The 18,460-nt window shown below is 39.6% G+C and overlaps 1 protein-coding gene across 1 annotated transcript in view; it reads right to left on the bottom strand.

Moving 5' to 3' along the window:
- Positions 1-16,900, bottom strand: part of LOC113052187 (ephrin-B3-like) — a 67,001-nt gene extending 50,101 nt beyond the window's left edge. The window contains exon 1 of the mRNA XM_026216560.1: positions 16,752-16,900. Coding sequence (XP_026072345.1) covers positions 16,752-16,900 — 149 coding nt within the window. The remainder of the gene's footprint in view (positions 1-16,751) is intronic.
- Between the last annotated feature and the right edge of the window lie 1,560 nt (positions 16,901-18,460).

The following is an 18,460-nucleotide window of genomic DNA, read 5'->3' on the forward strand; positions in this document are numbered from 1 at the left end:
TTAATTTTTTTATTCTATTTTATTAGGTAAGGTTTATGTCAAGTAATTTTTTAATGTAATTTTGAAACTTTTTTATGGTTTTACTTTTAGTTAATGATATATATTATATATATATATACAAAAACATATTCTTATAAAAATTATGCACGAGCACACACTTTTTAAGTAAAAAAAAGCTATACAAATTAAAAAGAGTTAACAGAGTTCTGCTTTGTTAAAAGAGTATATACAATATATGTGTCTCTGGACCACAAAAACATAAGGGACATAAGGGACAATTATGAAATAAGCTTTCTATTGATGTATGGTTTGTTAGGATAGGACAATATTTGGCCGAGATACAACTGTTTGAAAAATCTGGATTCTCAGGATGCAAAAAATTGCATTTAAGTTTAAGTTGTCCAAATTAAGTTCTTAGTAATGCATATTACTAATCAAAAAGTAAGTTTTTATATATTTACGGTAGGAAATGTACAAAATATATTCATGGTACATGATCTTTACTTAATATCCTAATAATTTTTGCCATAAAATAAACATCAATAATATCAATAATATATTCACACAATATTCAATGTATGTATTCCATGTCTCTCAAATAATATAAAATCATAAGAACTGCATGTATATTAAACACACAAATTAAATTAACTGTAAAATACTTTCAGATTAGTATATCACAATAACTTCAGCTACCCACAGAAATCTGAGAGGAGACAGGCAGAGAAGATTCAGCTAGATACATATGAGTCTGGATCTATTCAACATCAGGTTAATGAGGAAGGTAGAGTAACATAGTTGTTTGCAGTGTGCTTATTGAAACTGTTGAACTTATGGCCTTGCTTATTTAGACGAGAGAGAGCGAGCAAGCATGCCTAACTCTCACTTATGACTGTGGGTTTAATCAGAGCATCAATCTCTAGCAGAGGGGAACAGAATAAAAAACAAATCTAATTACAGCAGATCATTCAGAAGATGAATTAAAGACAGAGATAACGTTACAGACAACCACGTTAAATCACCCCGCACTTCCTCTCTCTCAACACACACACACTCACAGCTCCCTGTTTTTGCAATAACAGGAAAATGGTCTCTCTCTCTCTGAGCTCCAATCATGAAGGATTAAAGCCTGTGCTTATTCCTGCTATTTTATCTGATTATCATGTTAACCTCTAGGAATGAGCCCCAGACATTCACACTACCAATATTAGAAAGACAGAAAGTTGAAAGAAGGAGGAAAATCTTATTCAAACTTTTCTACAGCATTATAACATCAGCCCTGTGTGTGTGTGTGTGTGGCCACATGAAGGACATTGTTATTGCTGATATGTTGCTCTTTCATAGCTCAAGACATCACAAACTTTCTGATTCCACAGACATTTGCCTTATTCAAGTAACTTTATCAGATGCTTCTCTTAAAATTGCTTTGTTTACTTTGTTGTTGTTTGAAGAGATCCAATATAAAACTCTAAAGTTAATGCAAACGGCTTAGCTAAGAAAATCAGGTTTGAATTTGATGAGAAATGCTTGCATTCAAATTGAAATATGTCAATGACTTTTGATTTGGTGTGGGTTTTAGTTTCTCAGAGGATCTGAGTGCCGTTGTAAATCAAGATCTGAACTGAAATTTCTAATAATATAATAAAAATGATTCAAAATAATAAAATCATTTAAACATTCAGCTCAGTAACTTGTTTTTAATCGAAGAACATTCAGTTCTTGCAATTTCTAGTCACAAAATGAATCAAGGTTAATTTAATATCAATACTCCTTTTTTGTGGATTTGAGTGAATAAATTATTGTTATTATATAAAAATAAAAAAATCTAAATTAAGATGCTAAAAAAACTAACTGAAGATGTAAAGTGAAATGTATTTCTTACATAATACTAAACTTCCTGAATACAAAATGAATCTAGCTAATTATTTTAATATCAATACTCCCATTTCTTTTTTCTTTTTTTTTTTACAAACAAAGCTTTGTCAGAATTACAGCAGAAATCCTGGAAGTAGCTAATTTTAAGAGACATTTAAATATTATGCTGGACAACAGGGGCCTTCGAGACAAAAAGTTTAAGCACCACTCATCTAGGAGACACAATTGAGCGATTAAAGAGATCACAGTAGTGATTCTTCTTTCCTGTGATTTGTGTTGGTCTGGACGAGTTCAGGATGATTCTTGGCATCCCTTTTTGCAGTCCGCGTGTGTGTCTGTCACTGCGGCTCCTGGCACAGCTGAGCGGCAGCACCCTTGCCAGACACCCCTCCATCTCTCCCACACAAACGAGGGAAGAGGGACGAATGGGATGAAGAGATAGAGCGGACAGACACACAGAATTGTTAGAGAAAGCAGCTTGAGAGGAAAAGCAGGTATGGCGAGAAGATTACAGCCAAGAGGTGAGGAAACGAATGAGAAAAAGAGAGCGAAAATTAAAGAAAGAGAGAAAAATGAACCGGATTTAAACACAGCTGCCAATGAAGGGAATAAGTGTATGAGATAGAGACACACAAGAGAAGAAAAAGAGAAAGAGAGAGGTCTAGAGGAAGAAAGACAGGGTCCTAATCCTGTAACAGACAGCTTTGTGGCGTGATTGACAGCCGAGTGCACTACACTGGGGCAGCCCTGGAGGGGGTCTCAGAGGGGTGTGAGTGTAGGGGGATTATCCACCCATCGCTCATACACCCCTAAGACAGGGTCAAGTGGTACAGGCCATTGGCTCTTGTTTTCCCACTCACTTTCACACGTCCATTGAGCGACTTGCTCTGTTTTGTGTATGGTTTTGGTTTGCAAATGTCGCCTTAATATGGACAGATAATTCAAAACACCCTCTCTCTTCCCACCCCTGTCCTTTCAGTGAGCTGACATAATTATCTTTGCTTTTAAAGACAGATCCTCCCAGTTTAGCCAGCTGTCAAACCGTTTTGTGACTCAAAAGAAAAAATATATATATTTTGAGAGAATTTTAACAAGATATAACTGCGATATTTCTCATATTAAGTGTACTTTATTAGGATTTGCATCAAAGTGTACTTTAGGCTAAAATTGATGCATGTGTCTTTCTCTTATTCAATGAGACACAGAAAATAGTTTTCAATGACAAAAAAAAAAAAAATGAATCAATTGAATTAGACATCACACAGGACCTTAAAGCTACAGTTCACCCAAGATGAATGACTTTTGAATTAGATGAATGAACACCATTTTCTTTCCCAGAGACAAAACCATCATGTGGCTTCGAGTGGACTTGAAATGCAGAGCACACCGACTTCTTTATTTTGTGTGCTTTTTTTGGTAACCATTCATTTTCATTAAATGGAAACGAGCAACTTTACATGAGAAAATCTTTTTAAAAAATTCAAAATTTGGGGTGAACTGTTCCTTTAAGACATCACACCAAAGTAACTCAGTGTACTTTTATCTCTCAGAGCCTCATTGTGATTTGCATTAAATAAATAACACTTTCCAATACTGCCACAAAATCTCAATGGACTTAGTTTTCAAATTCAAGACACCAAAATGGCACACAAAAAAAACAAACATTTAAAGGGGGGGTGGGGGGGGTACAATGCTGTTTCATGCATTCAGAGTTGTTTACTCTGTTAAAGAGTTGGATTCTCATGCTAAGCATAGACAATGTTTCAAAAAACGATTTGAATGTATGACAGAGTGCCAACATTTTACTTCCAGGTTGATACAAGTTTGCCTCCATCGCAAAGCTGTATCTTTCTTTTATAAATATGATAAACTAAAGACTTTTTGGATATATGAAAGATGCAAAACTACTCTGTATGGACTCAACAATAACATGAGATTTGGTGAAACTGTGTGTGTTATGCCCCCTTTAACACTACACAAAAATAGTTACACCCTGAACAATCCCATTTCAAGATCTTACAGGAGGACTTTACGAACCTGATCTTGTCTGTTCCTGTCTGTGCTCCAATTCCGATGTGAAGAATAAATACATTATCTGTACTGCAGGGACTGGGGGAGGGTGCAGCTATGTTTTCCTTCATGATGTGATATTTCCCTGAGAAGAGAGATGGCAGCACCCTGCGGCCTGAGATGTGAGGGAGGCAGAGGGAGAGAGAGGGGGAGTGCACAGGGTGAGGACAGACCAGTTTCATCTGCACCCCATTTCCCTTCCGAACCCAAGCGAAACTCAATATCCCGCCTCCTACTGAGTGCGAAAGACAGATACAGGGAATGCTGCTGCTTGACGATGCCTATCAAGCCCCATTCAGCCCAGATCTGGGCACTTATTCATGGAAGGAAAGAGAGAGAGAGAGAGAGAGAGAGAGAGACTAACATAAACCAGGTGGGTAGGAATACATGCACAAATAAAAACTCTGGAATGCCAGGCAAAGATAGTGTGTTGCACTATATGAAACAAGGCACACTGTACCAATCATACTAAGTGAGTGTTTGAAAGCATGCATGTAGATTAGAGGTCTTCACAGTGCACCCGAGACCCGTCGACCCCGGACCCGACCCGGGACCCGTACGGGTTCAGGTCTATATTTTAAATCATCAGCCGGGTCCGGGTCGGGTCCGAATCTATTACCTCGGGTCCCGGGTCTGTTTAACATTGTGTGTAATACCCATGCGATCGGAGTCATCGGACTCGGAGAACATCCGGCCGTGATCAAAGACTGCTTGTGTTTTTTGTAACTTGCAACTTGTAAAATTAGGAAAAGAAAAGTGTGAGCCAAAAAAGGTGATCTCTCTCTCTCTCTCTTGAGACTTGACACACTCATGTTTAATATATTTCAAATCAGCAACACAATCTGAGGTGAACTGTCACATGAATGTTTTCTATGACGATCAAATTGCGTTAAAGCATTTTAGGTTGATAAAGCTAGCACGCATGTGCAGTTATGTTTCTATGGCAAGCAGTGAGGGACACTTCGACCGCCAAACCGCGTTTTACATTTTCTCCCGTTTTTATAATATTATAAATGAACCATTTAATCTTAACGTTTTAGTGGTTCAGATTCAGACTCGATGCAGAGCAGAGAGCACAGAGATCAGATGATAGCAAATAAATAACGTCAGTGGCCATGGCATTGCACGAGCGATCGTTATTATAGTTCAAAAGGCAAACAGTGTAAGTTATTATGCGAATTAACTTGAGTCAGAATGTACATGTGCACAGTAGCATTTGTCATCCGTCACCATGACATCAAGTGGACTTTTGAAGCTGAAATAATGAGTGGATTCAGCTTGGACTTGGAATAACATGAATAACTTTCTTGACGGAGGATTGTAATGCATCACAGGCAGTCAGGTACAAGGAAGAGAGACCACGGCTCTTTAAATTAGGTGATATGTGAACGTCGGGTCCAGTCGGGTCTGTCTTCCCGGCGGGTTCGGGTCCAGATTTAAAATAATAAACGGGTCCGGGTCGGGTCCGGGTAGGCATTTCTCAGATCTACACGGGTCAGGGTCCAGCTTTTGAAATAATAGACGGGTCCAGGTCGGTTCGGTGTAGTACATTACGGTCTCTGTCGGGTTCGGGCACAAATTTTTGGACCCGTGAAGACCTCTAATGTAGATATATGTGTGTAGCATCATGTTGGATGGGGCCACCCATGCTAAAATTTCCAGTGAACACAACAACAAAAAAGTCACTGATTGCATATTTGTGTGCATTAAATCACAATATACAGTCTTTGTTTACATTTGCTGTCCTGACTAACCAATCAGACACATGATAACTCTCAAAAAGCAAGCTGGACCAATCACAGAATTAAAAACGCAATTACTTACATGTTCATGATTCTAAATTGTTGTCACTTCCTAGCATTCAAATGGAGACAGATATCTTGAATTTAGACCCAAACACACTAAATACACATGAACCTGTCAAAAATGACCTTCAATTATATTATAAAATTGTCCAACTAAAAAAATCCATCTATTCACCATGGATTCAACCCAGACACACTATATACACAACTCTACACACACACAAAGCTCCATCACTTCTGCCCAGTAAAAAGCTAGGGGAGTCTTTGTCTCCATCACCCCACAAACCCTCACACCCTTCCGCCTGGCATTTTAACCCCCCTTTCTTTAGGTGGACAGACAGAAAGAAAACCTCTCCATCTGTTCTCCCTCCCATGGCTTTGGAGTTATACTACAGCCGGACTCCAACAGAGAGAGAGATGTTGAGAGAAGGAGAAACAAAGAAAAGTGCATAAGGACGGGGTAAAGGAAAGGTAAAGGGGGATTGATTTTCTTGTTGTCCAGCGGTACAGCACTGAGAAGGTGTGAGTCACACGGTCACACGCTTTTCTGTTCTGATTGTGGAAATACAAAACAAATAAAATAATACAAAAAATAATAATTTAAAAAATCTCAAGTCAACTATAAAATAAAATACATTTACATAAAATAAAATAAAAAAGTTAAATAATTTTGTTTGCCAAGTAAGAGGGCCCAGATATTTTGGGTGAAACAAAATTACAAAACAAAGCTTAGGCATCAAAACAAAATTGGGTTTTACAAATAAAGAATTTGCTAAACATTACACTAAACATAGACATATAACGTTTTTAAAGATAAACTTGAAATGAGCATCTAATATTGGGTGATAATCAATATGATTCTGACGCATTGTGTTTTGCGATCTTGAAACAGCAGGTGCGTTTTCATGGACACTTTTTACTTCCATCGGAATGAATTCAGTCTGACTGATGAATCCGAACGTAGTCTTTACATCCATCCGATCAAGTGTTTACATGTCCTCTCACTCGGATTAAAAAAGGGATAAACCACCCCTTACAATCCAATCAAAATTTTAGTCGGATCGAGCCAATTCAATCCGACTGACGTGTTTACATGTGACATTTTTATTCTGATTGTGCTTCTAGTCCTATTACGATCGGATTCGAAGGGTCCATGTAAACGCAGCTAGTGTTTTGCCAACTTGCTTTTAAATGACTTTGACTGACAGCATAATCAAATTTACCATAGAAGCATTCAAAGAGCATGAGACACAGAACTTTCTGACGTGTCCTGTGGCTTTAAACATCAAGTGCATTCACAAGAACAGCTGTGTGTGTGAAAGTGCATCTGAGGTGTTCGGACTGGCACAAACCCGTCAAACCACCCACTTCAAAAAGACAGACAACACAGAGGAGGAACACAAGCAACTATTTAAACCCAGCACACACACACACACACACACACGTGTAACACGAGAGAGCAACTGGATTAAGAGACAGGAAAACTAATAGAAAGAGAGATTGAAAAAATGAGGGGAAGGTGGAAAGCAGGGGGGATTCATTGAGCGAAGCATAATTTTTGGCAAATGATTAAGTGTTTTAGCTGGAGTATGTTTGTGTGTGTGTGTGTGTGTGTGTGTGTTTGAGGTCTTTCAGCGAAGCTTTGTTCTGAGGGGAGGAGAGGGAGAGGGGGCAGAGGAGGAGAATCTCCAGAAAGCGAGAGCGATACGCTACTGACGGAGTGAGAGAGGGAGTCCGGCCTCCTAGGAAATTTAACCCCGAAGTTGGATGTGATCCAGCGCTCTGAGCTATAACATTTTTTAAACAGATGTACACATTAAAGCTTTTCTGCAGAAAGGAAAGGAACAGAGAAACAGAAAAAAAGGGGTGAAAATCATAGGCGACTGCACTCAGAAGTGCATCTCAAGGCTGGGATGAATTATAGGAAATATTGCAGCTGAAATGCTGAAGCGATATTAAAACATGGCATCAGCACCGGGGACCAAACTGGAGCTGCCGTCCAGCTCCCGAATATAGGGTTCACCCTGCCGCCCCATTTAAACACACACAAATACATAAACGCTTAACAGTTCCCTTACTGTTGAGGAACACTGATGTGAACTATGCCCAGAAACCCTAAAAAGATGGCGGTGTCATCTGATATTATAGTCATTTAATGAAAGCTTAAAGGATGCATACGTTTGAACTTTAAAGGAAGTTCATTCAAAAATGAAATGAATGTACCTAATGTCATTCTAAACCTCTGTGACATTCTTTCTTCCGTGAAACACAAAATAAGAAATTAAGTGAAATGCTGAGAACCTTATTTTATATTCAATTAAGGGCTGCCAAACTTTTAACAGGACAAAAGATCATACGAGTAATTCATATTGTGTGCTATATGCGAAAATGAAATTGTAATCAGCTGAAAGTCTTTCCATCCAGTGCAATTCTTAAATCTCAGTTACGCTCGTATTCAGTTTAAATCTAGCATGGCAAGACATATCACATCAGGTTTGACACCAATGATATTAAATGTACAGTCATTTATTCTCATTACTGTTGTAAAACTGTGCTGCAACACTTCTTTAAGTGCTATTATGAGATGTTTAGTGCATTTTCAGCACATTAAGACTTAGATTTTTCAAGGTTCAAAGAAGTGTGTAACATTGTATATTGTTTGAGTCGTATGGAGTCTAAGAAAAGTGTCAAAGCTCATTATGAAAAAGAGTAAGAATGCACCAAAATTTTAATTCTGGCTTATAATAAGAAGGTGAAAATTAAATAAACAAAATAGTGTAGCATTAATTCATAAACACATGAAAATTATTAAACAGGACAATTAGTAAAATCAAACATAAAAACACGAAATATTAAAAATAAATTACTTAAAACTTAAATAAATCATACAACCGCCTCAAAGCTTATCATGTAAAAGAAGAGGAATTAACCGATATTAAAATTCTGGTTAATTACAAGCTAAAAATTAAATATTAACAATTGACATATACATAGCATTTCTATATTACAAATAACAAAAATTATTTAATATAACAATTAGGAAAAACAAACAAACAAAAAAACACTTAAAACTGAAACGGAACATTTTAAAATCTAGTGAATATATTCAATATCAATCAAAACCTTATCACTTCTAATATTAGCTTAACTTACTGGAAATCATGCATCCCTTTTAAAAGAGCACTCTTGAAATTCTGGAATAAACTCTTTGGGTGCTCCATGAAGATATAAGTCTCGTAAGGGTTTAGCGGCATGAGGGTGAGTAATTGATGACAGAATGTTCATTTTTCCTTTAAGGGAACTGATTCAGAACTGATTACAACTGTTGACGGTAGTAATTATAGTCTCCATCATTTGTTTTGTCCCTGTAAAAAGTGATCAGTGACAATAGCAGGAAACAGCACTGCTGGTGGGACTGGTTTATGTTTCCTAACATGACGGATTCTTCAAGCTGAAGTGTGCAGAGGAGCCGTGGGAGGCCCATGAGTTCTCGTTAGGCTGGAACGCGGCCCTAGCGCTGTCACCAAGTGTGAGTGCTGCGTTCTGTTTTCTAGAAGGGAAGACTGTGTGTGTGTGTGTGAGGCAGGAAGTCTTCAGGGTCGTGATCCATTGACCATCTCTCACACTCTGTAAGTAGGTCACGTCAAACCCAAGGCCCCCTAACTGACAATTACAAACTGTCACACAAACACACATGCAAGGGCATTTTGGTCATTTTGTCTACTCAAGAACTTACAGATAACTGATAACTGATTACTTGAGAGTAGTGGACGGGGTGTAACATTGTAAATGTTGTTCATGTGTCTGATTTATAAAATAGAAAGTAAGAAATATATATATATATATATACTATTACCCTAGTATATACATACACACACACACACACACTTCAAAAGTTTGGGGTCAATAAAATTTTTATGTTATTGAAATAAGTCTCTTATGGTCACCAAAGCTGAATTTATTTGATAAAAAAAAAAGTAAAAGCATATATATATATATTTTTTTTTAAATGTCATTAATTCCTGTGATGGCAGAACTGAATTTTCAGCATCATTACTCTAGTCTTCAGTGTCACATTATCTTTCAGAAATCATTCTAATATGCAGATTTGGTGCTCAAGAAACATTTTTATAATTATCAATGATGAAATGCAATTTAATACTTTTGATGAAACCAACCTTTTTTTCAGGATTCTTTGATGAATAGAAAGTTCAAAATAACAGTATTTATTTGAAAAAAAAATTGTAATAATATAAAAGACTTTCACTTCAACCAATTTAATGCGTTCTTTCTGAATAAAAGTTTAAAAAAAAAACACCTTTTGAATGCTAGTAAGTAAACATATACCCTTGGCCCTACAGAACCATATTTGTTCCTGATATATTTCAGTTTATCTCAAATCTTCAAGAGGACTTCATAAAGAAAGAGGCTTTAGAAGTCCTAATACACACACACTGTATTTTTAGCACACGCATTAACACAAATCATAGGGGCCTCATTCAAAATCAAACAACACAGAACTACAACTTCACAATCAGACGACAGGAGGACAGGAAAGGTTTGCACATTGCACACTCTTTGAATACAACTGCAGATAACACAGTTTCCGTTGATAACTGCTGTTCCTCTCATGTCTTCCCCTGACTTTTTGTGTTTAGCTGTAGAGACGACGATGCAAATGAAGTCTGGCTGCCAGGTCTGTCTCTCATTTACAGCTCCGAGATCAGTCACCTTCAGCCCAAGCAGTGACACTGACCCCATTACTGACCCAGAGACCGAACCGCTATCTCACACAGATTTTAGCCCTAGGACCTTTAGATCTGGAATCAGCCATGTAAAACTTGTTTTTTCTTTGTTTTCCATAACAGAGCTGATTCCAGATTAAGACAGACAGAGAGACAGCGGAAGTCGATTAAAGTGGGCCCGGGTGACATGGGCTAATCTATAGGAAAAAAGTGGTTTTCCTCAGGCTAATTACATTTACAATTCATCTAATCAACAAGCAAAAGCTTCTAATGATGCTATGTTGTGGTCAGTAGTTGCCAGGGTGTTGCTATGCAGTTGCTAGAATGTTACTAGAATGTTAAGGAGCATTGCGTAGGTTCTGAAATTTCTAACCGTTACTGACACCAGTGGCCGTTAGAGGAACTGCAGCCAGTCTCAGTGCGCACGCTCATACGAGCACGACCACATCAACCAGGGTTCCCGCAGCAACCACTGACGGCTCATCGAGATTCATCAGCATGTTTGAGGTAAGAAAAGTTATAGTGCTTAGTATAGCATAGTACTTAGTACAGTATAGTAAGGTTATTGTTTGACAGACCATATTTTAGTAGAATGTTGCAGTGCTACTTTATATTATCAACTAAAGTCTACTTCTAAAAGTATTTTAACACTGTAACACACACACTCCCAACACTCACAGACCTCTTATTTTGACTATTGTAGAGTGACGCTAAATTATATAACGGAGTTGAAGACGTTATGCTTATTTTTAGATTTAGTACAATTACTATTGTAGTTGTACTACTATACTATTTGTAGAATAGCAATACCATTATGGTAAGGTAACTCTAACCTTGATGTATGAGCTTGTCATGCTTTAATTTCATTCAGAATACCACATGAAATGTTGCACTAAAAACACTTGTCAAGAATCAAATGCCGCTCCGATGTTGACTCTTGACTTTGCCCGACGCCGGTCGCTCTCTCTTTTTGCCACACTAGATAGGTTTTTTTTTTTTTTTACATACGAGGAGTGTCCATGGGTGTCTGAATTGTGCTGCCAATAATAAGTAATATTTATTAAACAATAAAAGACAATAAAAAGTTATATTTGTTTTTCCAATTAAAAAACTGGAGCTGTTTTCTATTTGAATGTACTGTATATTTATTATGTAATTTATTCCTGTGATTCCTGTTAACGGCTGTAAAAAAGGAAAACATTATCAAAAACATTCTACTAACTGAAAACAGTATATCACATTAAAACTTAAATTTAGGGGAAATCGTGGCCTAGTGGTTTGACTCCTAACCCTAGGGTTGTTGGTTTGAATCTCGGGCCGGCAATAACACGACTTAGGAGCCCTTGAGCAAGGCATCGAACCCCCAACTGCTCCTCGAGCGCCGCAGCATAAATGGCTGCCCACTGCTCCGGGTGTGTGTTCACTGTGTGTGTATGTATGTGTTCACTGCGTGTGTGTGTGTGTGTGTGTGTGCACTTTGGATGGGTTAAAGGCAGAGGACGAATTCTGAGTATGGGTCACCATACTTGGCTAAATGTCACGTCACTTTTTTTTTAAACTGCAAGCTAGAAAGCAAAAAGTAAGAAAAAAAAGAACTTCCCTGTCTCATTAGCCAAATCCAGGCCTGATGGTATGTGTATGTGCGTGTGTCTTTGACCCAAGCTGGACCTTATGGCAGCAGGAGAAGATGATCCTGATTAGTCTGTGTGAGAACTGACCAAATCACACACAAATACACAGACAGAAAGCCTCCTGTCCAACGCTCATGTGACCCTTTAAACCTGTGAGTGGAATTAGCCAAGAAAGAAAGAGCGTGAAAACAGAAGTGAAGGTCTCAACATCTGTAGGGTCAGGTGGTTGCAGACCTTGATCAGCTTTATTACAAGAAAAAAAAGAAAAACAAAAGGAAGACAGCAGAGATTGAGCTGAACTGATTCCCTGTTTCCTATTCGGTCTGCGTTCTAATATTATGGCTTAAGTGAGGAGGCCCAGTTTCCGAGAACTGTCATCACGTACCTGCACACACAAATACAATGATTCAAACAAACACAGAGTGATGAGGGATGTTCAGAGCGAGACCACACACACACCACACACACACTCGTACCATGCTGCAGGGGTTTAGGAGGCCCGGGTCCCCTGGGGGCCCGCTCTCGGGAACAGACTGTTCCCTGCCCGTTAGCATGAGTTTAATAATCAAACAGTGTGTGTGACGATTTACGTCCTTTCAATTATTTCTAAATAGTTTCAATTAATACCCCACAAACGTCTGGATGTATTTCGGCACACAGGAGTGTGTTTGTGTGAAAATGTGTTCCTTGTATTTGCATCACACAGCCCCTGAACACACTTCTGGCTGTCTCCGCAGGGAAGGCGCCTTTGTTTCCTCATTATATTGCCTTGTTTGTGTGTGTGTGTGTGTGTGTGTGTGTGTGTGTGTATGTGTGTGTGTCTGGTCTGCAGGCAGGCTGCAGTTATTCTGCCACATCAGCTGAGAGCCATTTTCACAGCTCCTGTTGCTGAGAGCTCGTAAAACCTCTAGCAGACCCAAAACCACACACAAACACACACAATTTTCCCCATTTCTCACTGTAGGGTCCTGAGCAGATGCTCAAATGCTATTTCACACACTTTAAAGCTATCTAAATTACACATACACGCACTTATTTACTTAGCAATCTAAAAGAGGAGAAAACATATATTGTTATTATGTTTTTTTTTCAATGACTAACCAAAAATCAAGCCTAAAACAAGTTTCCCTTGTGCAAAAGTTGAATCCAGTCAGGAAGCTTAAATGAATCTACTCAGTTTAGCAAATTAACAGATTCAATCCTCTAATCCATTTGCATGTTAAAAAAAAACAACTCTCTATGTTTGTTTCTACATTTACATTCATTTGGCAGACGTTTATTATGCAAGGCGACTTACGAATTAGGACTTTCTGCACACAACCATGTCTGTCAGTGACCTATTGAGAGTGTCTCTATTCTAATCCCTTCTCCCAATGACCTCCCTCCCAAATTTCCCACGTACTTTGCCTCATCTTAAGCCTTGACATCAGTCAGCTAGCGCTTTTATCCAAGCCCAATTACCCTGCGATAAATTAATTATTAAAAATCCAGTGGGGGTAACATATTTCTTTGAGAGCGAGCGCTGATACAAAAAGCCCACCACGCATACACACACAGACCCATTTATGGTAACACACAAATCCTTACAGTTACCCACATTCGCTCGTCTGAATTCATTATCAGAAACCACATGTTTGAGCTGGATCTGAATCTCTGAAATGCAATTACCGAAAGGCACAGTGATTTAGAAGAACATGGAAGCCTTCTGAACCGTAAGTAACCGTTTGGGATCAAATTACCCAATCCACATCTTAACATAGTCAATTGTGAGAATTACACAGCCCTAACTGACCCTTCAGAACATCAGTCAGAGATGTGTTTGCTCATCCAGAAAGAGCCGGGTACCAAGGACACACAAACACACTGTCTTTCTTATGTGTATACAATGTATCAGGGGTGTGAATGTCAGAAAGTGAAGGACGCTTCCCAGACAAAGCTGGCTCACTGAGAAACACCATTTACTGTAACTGTACACAAAAAAAGCCCTCCAGTTTCATGCCTTTTCAGTCTCAAGAAACCATTTTTCATGTATGCCGCCTTAATTAAATATACATTCCGGGAATTGCATTAAACTGTGAAACAAACACAATTTTTCCTTTATAGATTTTTTACCCTAAGCAGACAATTTCAAGGTGATCTTTGTGCTGGACTTGCATTTTCTTAAGCCTAACTCAAACTGACATTCATGGCTTAGAAGATATTGATTTCTGTACATTTAAGGATGCGCCCCGCTGTTCATCCCTCGCCTCCCGATCCCTCTTTCCTCCCATCACTTCTCAACTCCTCTTTCGTTCCTCTGAAGGTTACACATGTTTCTCATTTCACCCAGGGAGGAGAGTGGCAGCACCATCATGAGAGGGTGAGATATAGTAGTAGTAGTGACGGAGGGAGTGATGGGACTGAACGGGTGAATAAAACATTCTACAGGTGCAGGACCTCATCTTCAAAGCACTGAGGAGCAGAGGTTCACTGATCCCTATTAAATATACAGCACTGCCAACAATGTAACCTGCGTACAGCTACTTTTAGAGGGAACTGTGGAGACTCCTGTAGCCTGGAGCAAAACCACAGGGTGCAGATGTCTTGTAAGTGCACGTGCGTGTCTGTGTGAGCAGCCAAATTTACTCTGCACATATTTTCAAATCAAATAACGAATATGGAGACGCTATGTTTATGTATGTGGTTTGTACGGAAAGAAACCAGACTTTACATTACAGTGTTCAAGCTACCATGTGACACAATAATAATTAAGTGGTTAATACAAGCAAACAGTCCATGTAGCCTAATGTATAGTGCATTTGCGGCCAAATTAATCTGCCATTATATGGCCACTTTGATATTGTGAGCCATTAACCATGCTTCATTTGCCAATTCAACTGACTGTCCATTAAAAAAACAAGACATTTTCGTTTTCATTTTTTTGTGAAAGGTTATTTACATGTTAATGTGTAAAATGAACACTTACTGCAATGTACAGTTTCAACAAAAATGAGACTCCCCCCTTAATTGTGACCTTTCCCATTTGGAAAATAAGTGAATTAGGATAATTTAAAGTGTGAATAATCTGTGTGAAAACCATTGCTCACTGCTGATCGACATACATTGATTACAAGTGATTGCATCAGTTAAAAACGATTGTCAGCGGTGCTGCTTCTCTCACTCCCAGGTAAAGGTCACGCAGACAACGCGCGGTCACGGTCATGCCTCCCAGCCGCGCGCGCTCCCGTTTCAAACGAGGTCCCCACAAACCCCTGCTCGATTAACACAAGCAACACCAACAAGAACCCTCATTAGGAGCGTCTGCCAGCGGCCGCTGGGACAGAATAAACCCCCTCCATCCCCCCCGGCAGCATCTGTTGAAGCGCAGAGCCCGGTATATGCGCCACATGGACACATTAAAAACCTATTCGTCTTTCAAGAGCTCGTGGCACCACTAATAGCCCCTCATAACCCACATACCGATTTAGACCGGGCACACAAGTGCTCCCACGACGCCGGGTGTCCATTTAAACAAGCTCAGTAATGACAGAAGGACGAAAGAAAGAAAGGGGTCTGCTCGGCCATAAATCGTCGTTTATGCGCCGGACACGCCGTTTGCATGGGTTTCTTTTGCTCCTCACTAAATGAATTCACAGTTGCTGGGTTGCAGAAACCTCCCCCTTATTTACAGATATTTTCAACGATAAATCTAGCCGTAAAATAGGCTACCCACTATCCCTTCCTACCGCAGAGAAAATCGTGTCACCTCCGTGACTGGAGAATAAATTTTGCAGCGTGAAATGGCACTTGGATTGACCATTGTAAGTTAAACTTAACACTTGCGTGTGAAACTTTTCACTTCAGGTGCTTCCACGTTAACTAGTCCAGTGGAAGGTGTTGACTATTTTTTTGCTTTAACTCCTGTCATAACAGCAGACAAGTTGCTAACTAATAAAAGTCCCCAAGGAGTAGCTAACTACGGTGCTGTTCCTTCACGCTTCTAGTTAAGGATACATTTTAGTTTGGTTCAAAGTTCGAGTTGTATTTTACAGAGTTGTCACGTTGCCTATAAATACAAGTGCAGATGGTTTCAAATTCATGTAGCCTAAACATGTATATATGGCCGGTGTAAATAGGTGTCGACGAAATCTAAAGTTTACAGTCTCTTTTGTTTTAACTGCTGTCATGACATAAGTTAAGCTGGTGACTAAAACAGCTCTGACTCACAAGTTGAAGCAAGAACGATTTACAAAGGTTGCATTGTTTAAATGGCATTAAGACGGAAAAATACTTGGTGTTGAGCAACTAAAATTCATGCCAATCGAACTGGAGCGTATCTAATAAAGGAGAGGCAGTGAAACAGTGCAGCGTCAATAACTGGCGGCTGTTGTCGTAAAATTCCTCAAATGTGGCACTTATTAGTCTGGCGACATTGATGCTCGTAACTCCTGCACACACTCGTGGTTATCCACTAAGGGGCTTGTCTGCGTAATAGCGCTTAACAGCTTTCTTTCCCCCTGCGAGAGACGTTTCAAAGCCGTCCTCCAACGACTTGTGCGAAAACACGAGGTGTTTCCAACGCGAAGCTCTTCTTAAATAAACGGGGAATAAACGCCGTGCCCGATGCCTTTAGTCGCGGCTCTTACCTTTTGTTCACGGAATTCCAGTAGATGGGCTCCATGTTGGTCGCCGTGATCCCGAGTAAATCCACTAAGAATAGCAGGAGAATTCCCAATCCATTTTCACAACCCCGACTCGCCATCTGAAATCCCGAATTCCGTCTATGTACTCCCATCAAATCTGCGTGGGATACTCTCCCAGAGGCTGGAGATCTCTGGACTCGGAACAAAGCGTGTGTGCTGCAGGTGAATCCGTCAGTGTGATCAGGAACAACGTGTTTTGGGAGCCAGCATGGGTAGCATATCTATTAAAACACACGCACGGGAGGATAGATTGAACAAAGGTGCTGTCTATATGGATCTATGTAAACACTCCACAAAAAAAAAAAAAAAAAACACGTCTTTTGGGAAAGTAGCTCGTGGACAAAACTCCGCCACAATATCAATTCCCACAGCCGTTTTGCTTCAATTTTCCATGCAAGAGTTTACTTTTCCAGTATTTCGTTATGCTTATTGTTTTTCTCCCCCCGCTGGGTTTAGACTGAACCTATCTTTCCCATTTCCCTTTCACTCCCGCTTCATTCTGTTTTTTTTTTCCCCCCGACGAATGTGATTGTAGATGGATGATGGTTTGGAATGAGCTTGTCCTCGCCTCTTCAGAAGAACATGTTGATGCTGGACAGATCTCTCTGCTTCTCTTTCTCTCCTCCAGTTCTCCAATTAAATTCTCCTGCTTGATTCCGAGATGCCAATAATTCCGTATGCACTTGAAATATTGAGGCGGGCAACAAACATTCCAGATAATTAGCAAAAAAAAAAAAAAAAAAGCAACACGAAACTAATTAATGCAAATGAAAAACAGACATCTCAATTGGATACAATTAGAAAATGTGTCGGGACTGACAAAATTATTGCCAGATTTTCCAGGGTGGAAAAAAATATTGCAAACCTTAATCATGGGTCTCGGTTGCAGGGTATTTGAGAATATGCTCGGATGTGGCGAGTCAGATAGTTCATTTCTCGCCTGCCCTGCTTGGATTCTCTCGATGTCTCTCTCTCTCTGTCTCTGGCTGCAAACCCGACTAGTGAGACTTGTTCCTAACGCTCGGTGCACACTGACAGACTGAGTGCGTTGTGTGAGAGAGAGAGAGAGAGAGAGAGAGGCGGAGGGAGGGGGAAAGGGGAGGTTGTGCGCGCTCGAATAAGAAAAATCCCATCTTCCGGCTGGAGTGCGCACTAACGGAGCGGATTTTTCTTTGGGGGATTTGTTTTTCCGCATGTAGAGGTGCTATTAGCTTAAATCACGTCAGTCACGAACACATCCATATACCATGTAAACATATTTCCCCACGCTCATGTAAAGGATTCTCTATATCCATAAATAAATAATAACAGTCTCAGAGCTCGTCTTTTTTGTGACTGCTTCTTTCTCGGTTTGATATGATGATGATCGTGAATTCGTGATCCCCGGCACCCGATCACACCGATCAGCGCTGTGCATTCAGAAGCGACGGCTTATAGCGCTACAGCGCCCCCAGTGCATTCACTGCTAACGGTGCATGTAATAACATTTCATGCTGGTGGTAACGACACTAATGACAAGCTTAGTAAGATGTGCAGCAGATAAAGAGGTTGTTTAATAAATATATCTACCGTCCAATTGAAACTGGAATGATTTCCAGCGCTCTGCGTATGTGAGAAATCGGTAATTAATTGTGTTTGTATGCTTGTCTATT

This window comes from Carassius auratus, chromosome 32, assembly GCF_003368295.1.
Source record: "Carassius auratus strain Wakin chromosome 32, ASM336829v1, whole genome shotgun sequence".
Classification (NCBI taxonomy): domain Eukaryota; kingdom Metazoa; phylum Chordata; class Actinopteri; order Cypriniformes; family Cyprinidae; genus Carassius; species Carassius auratus.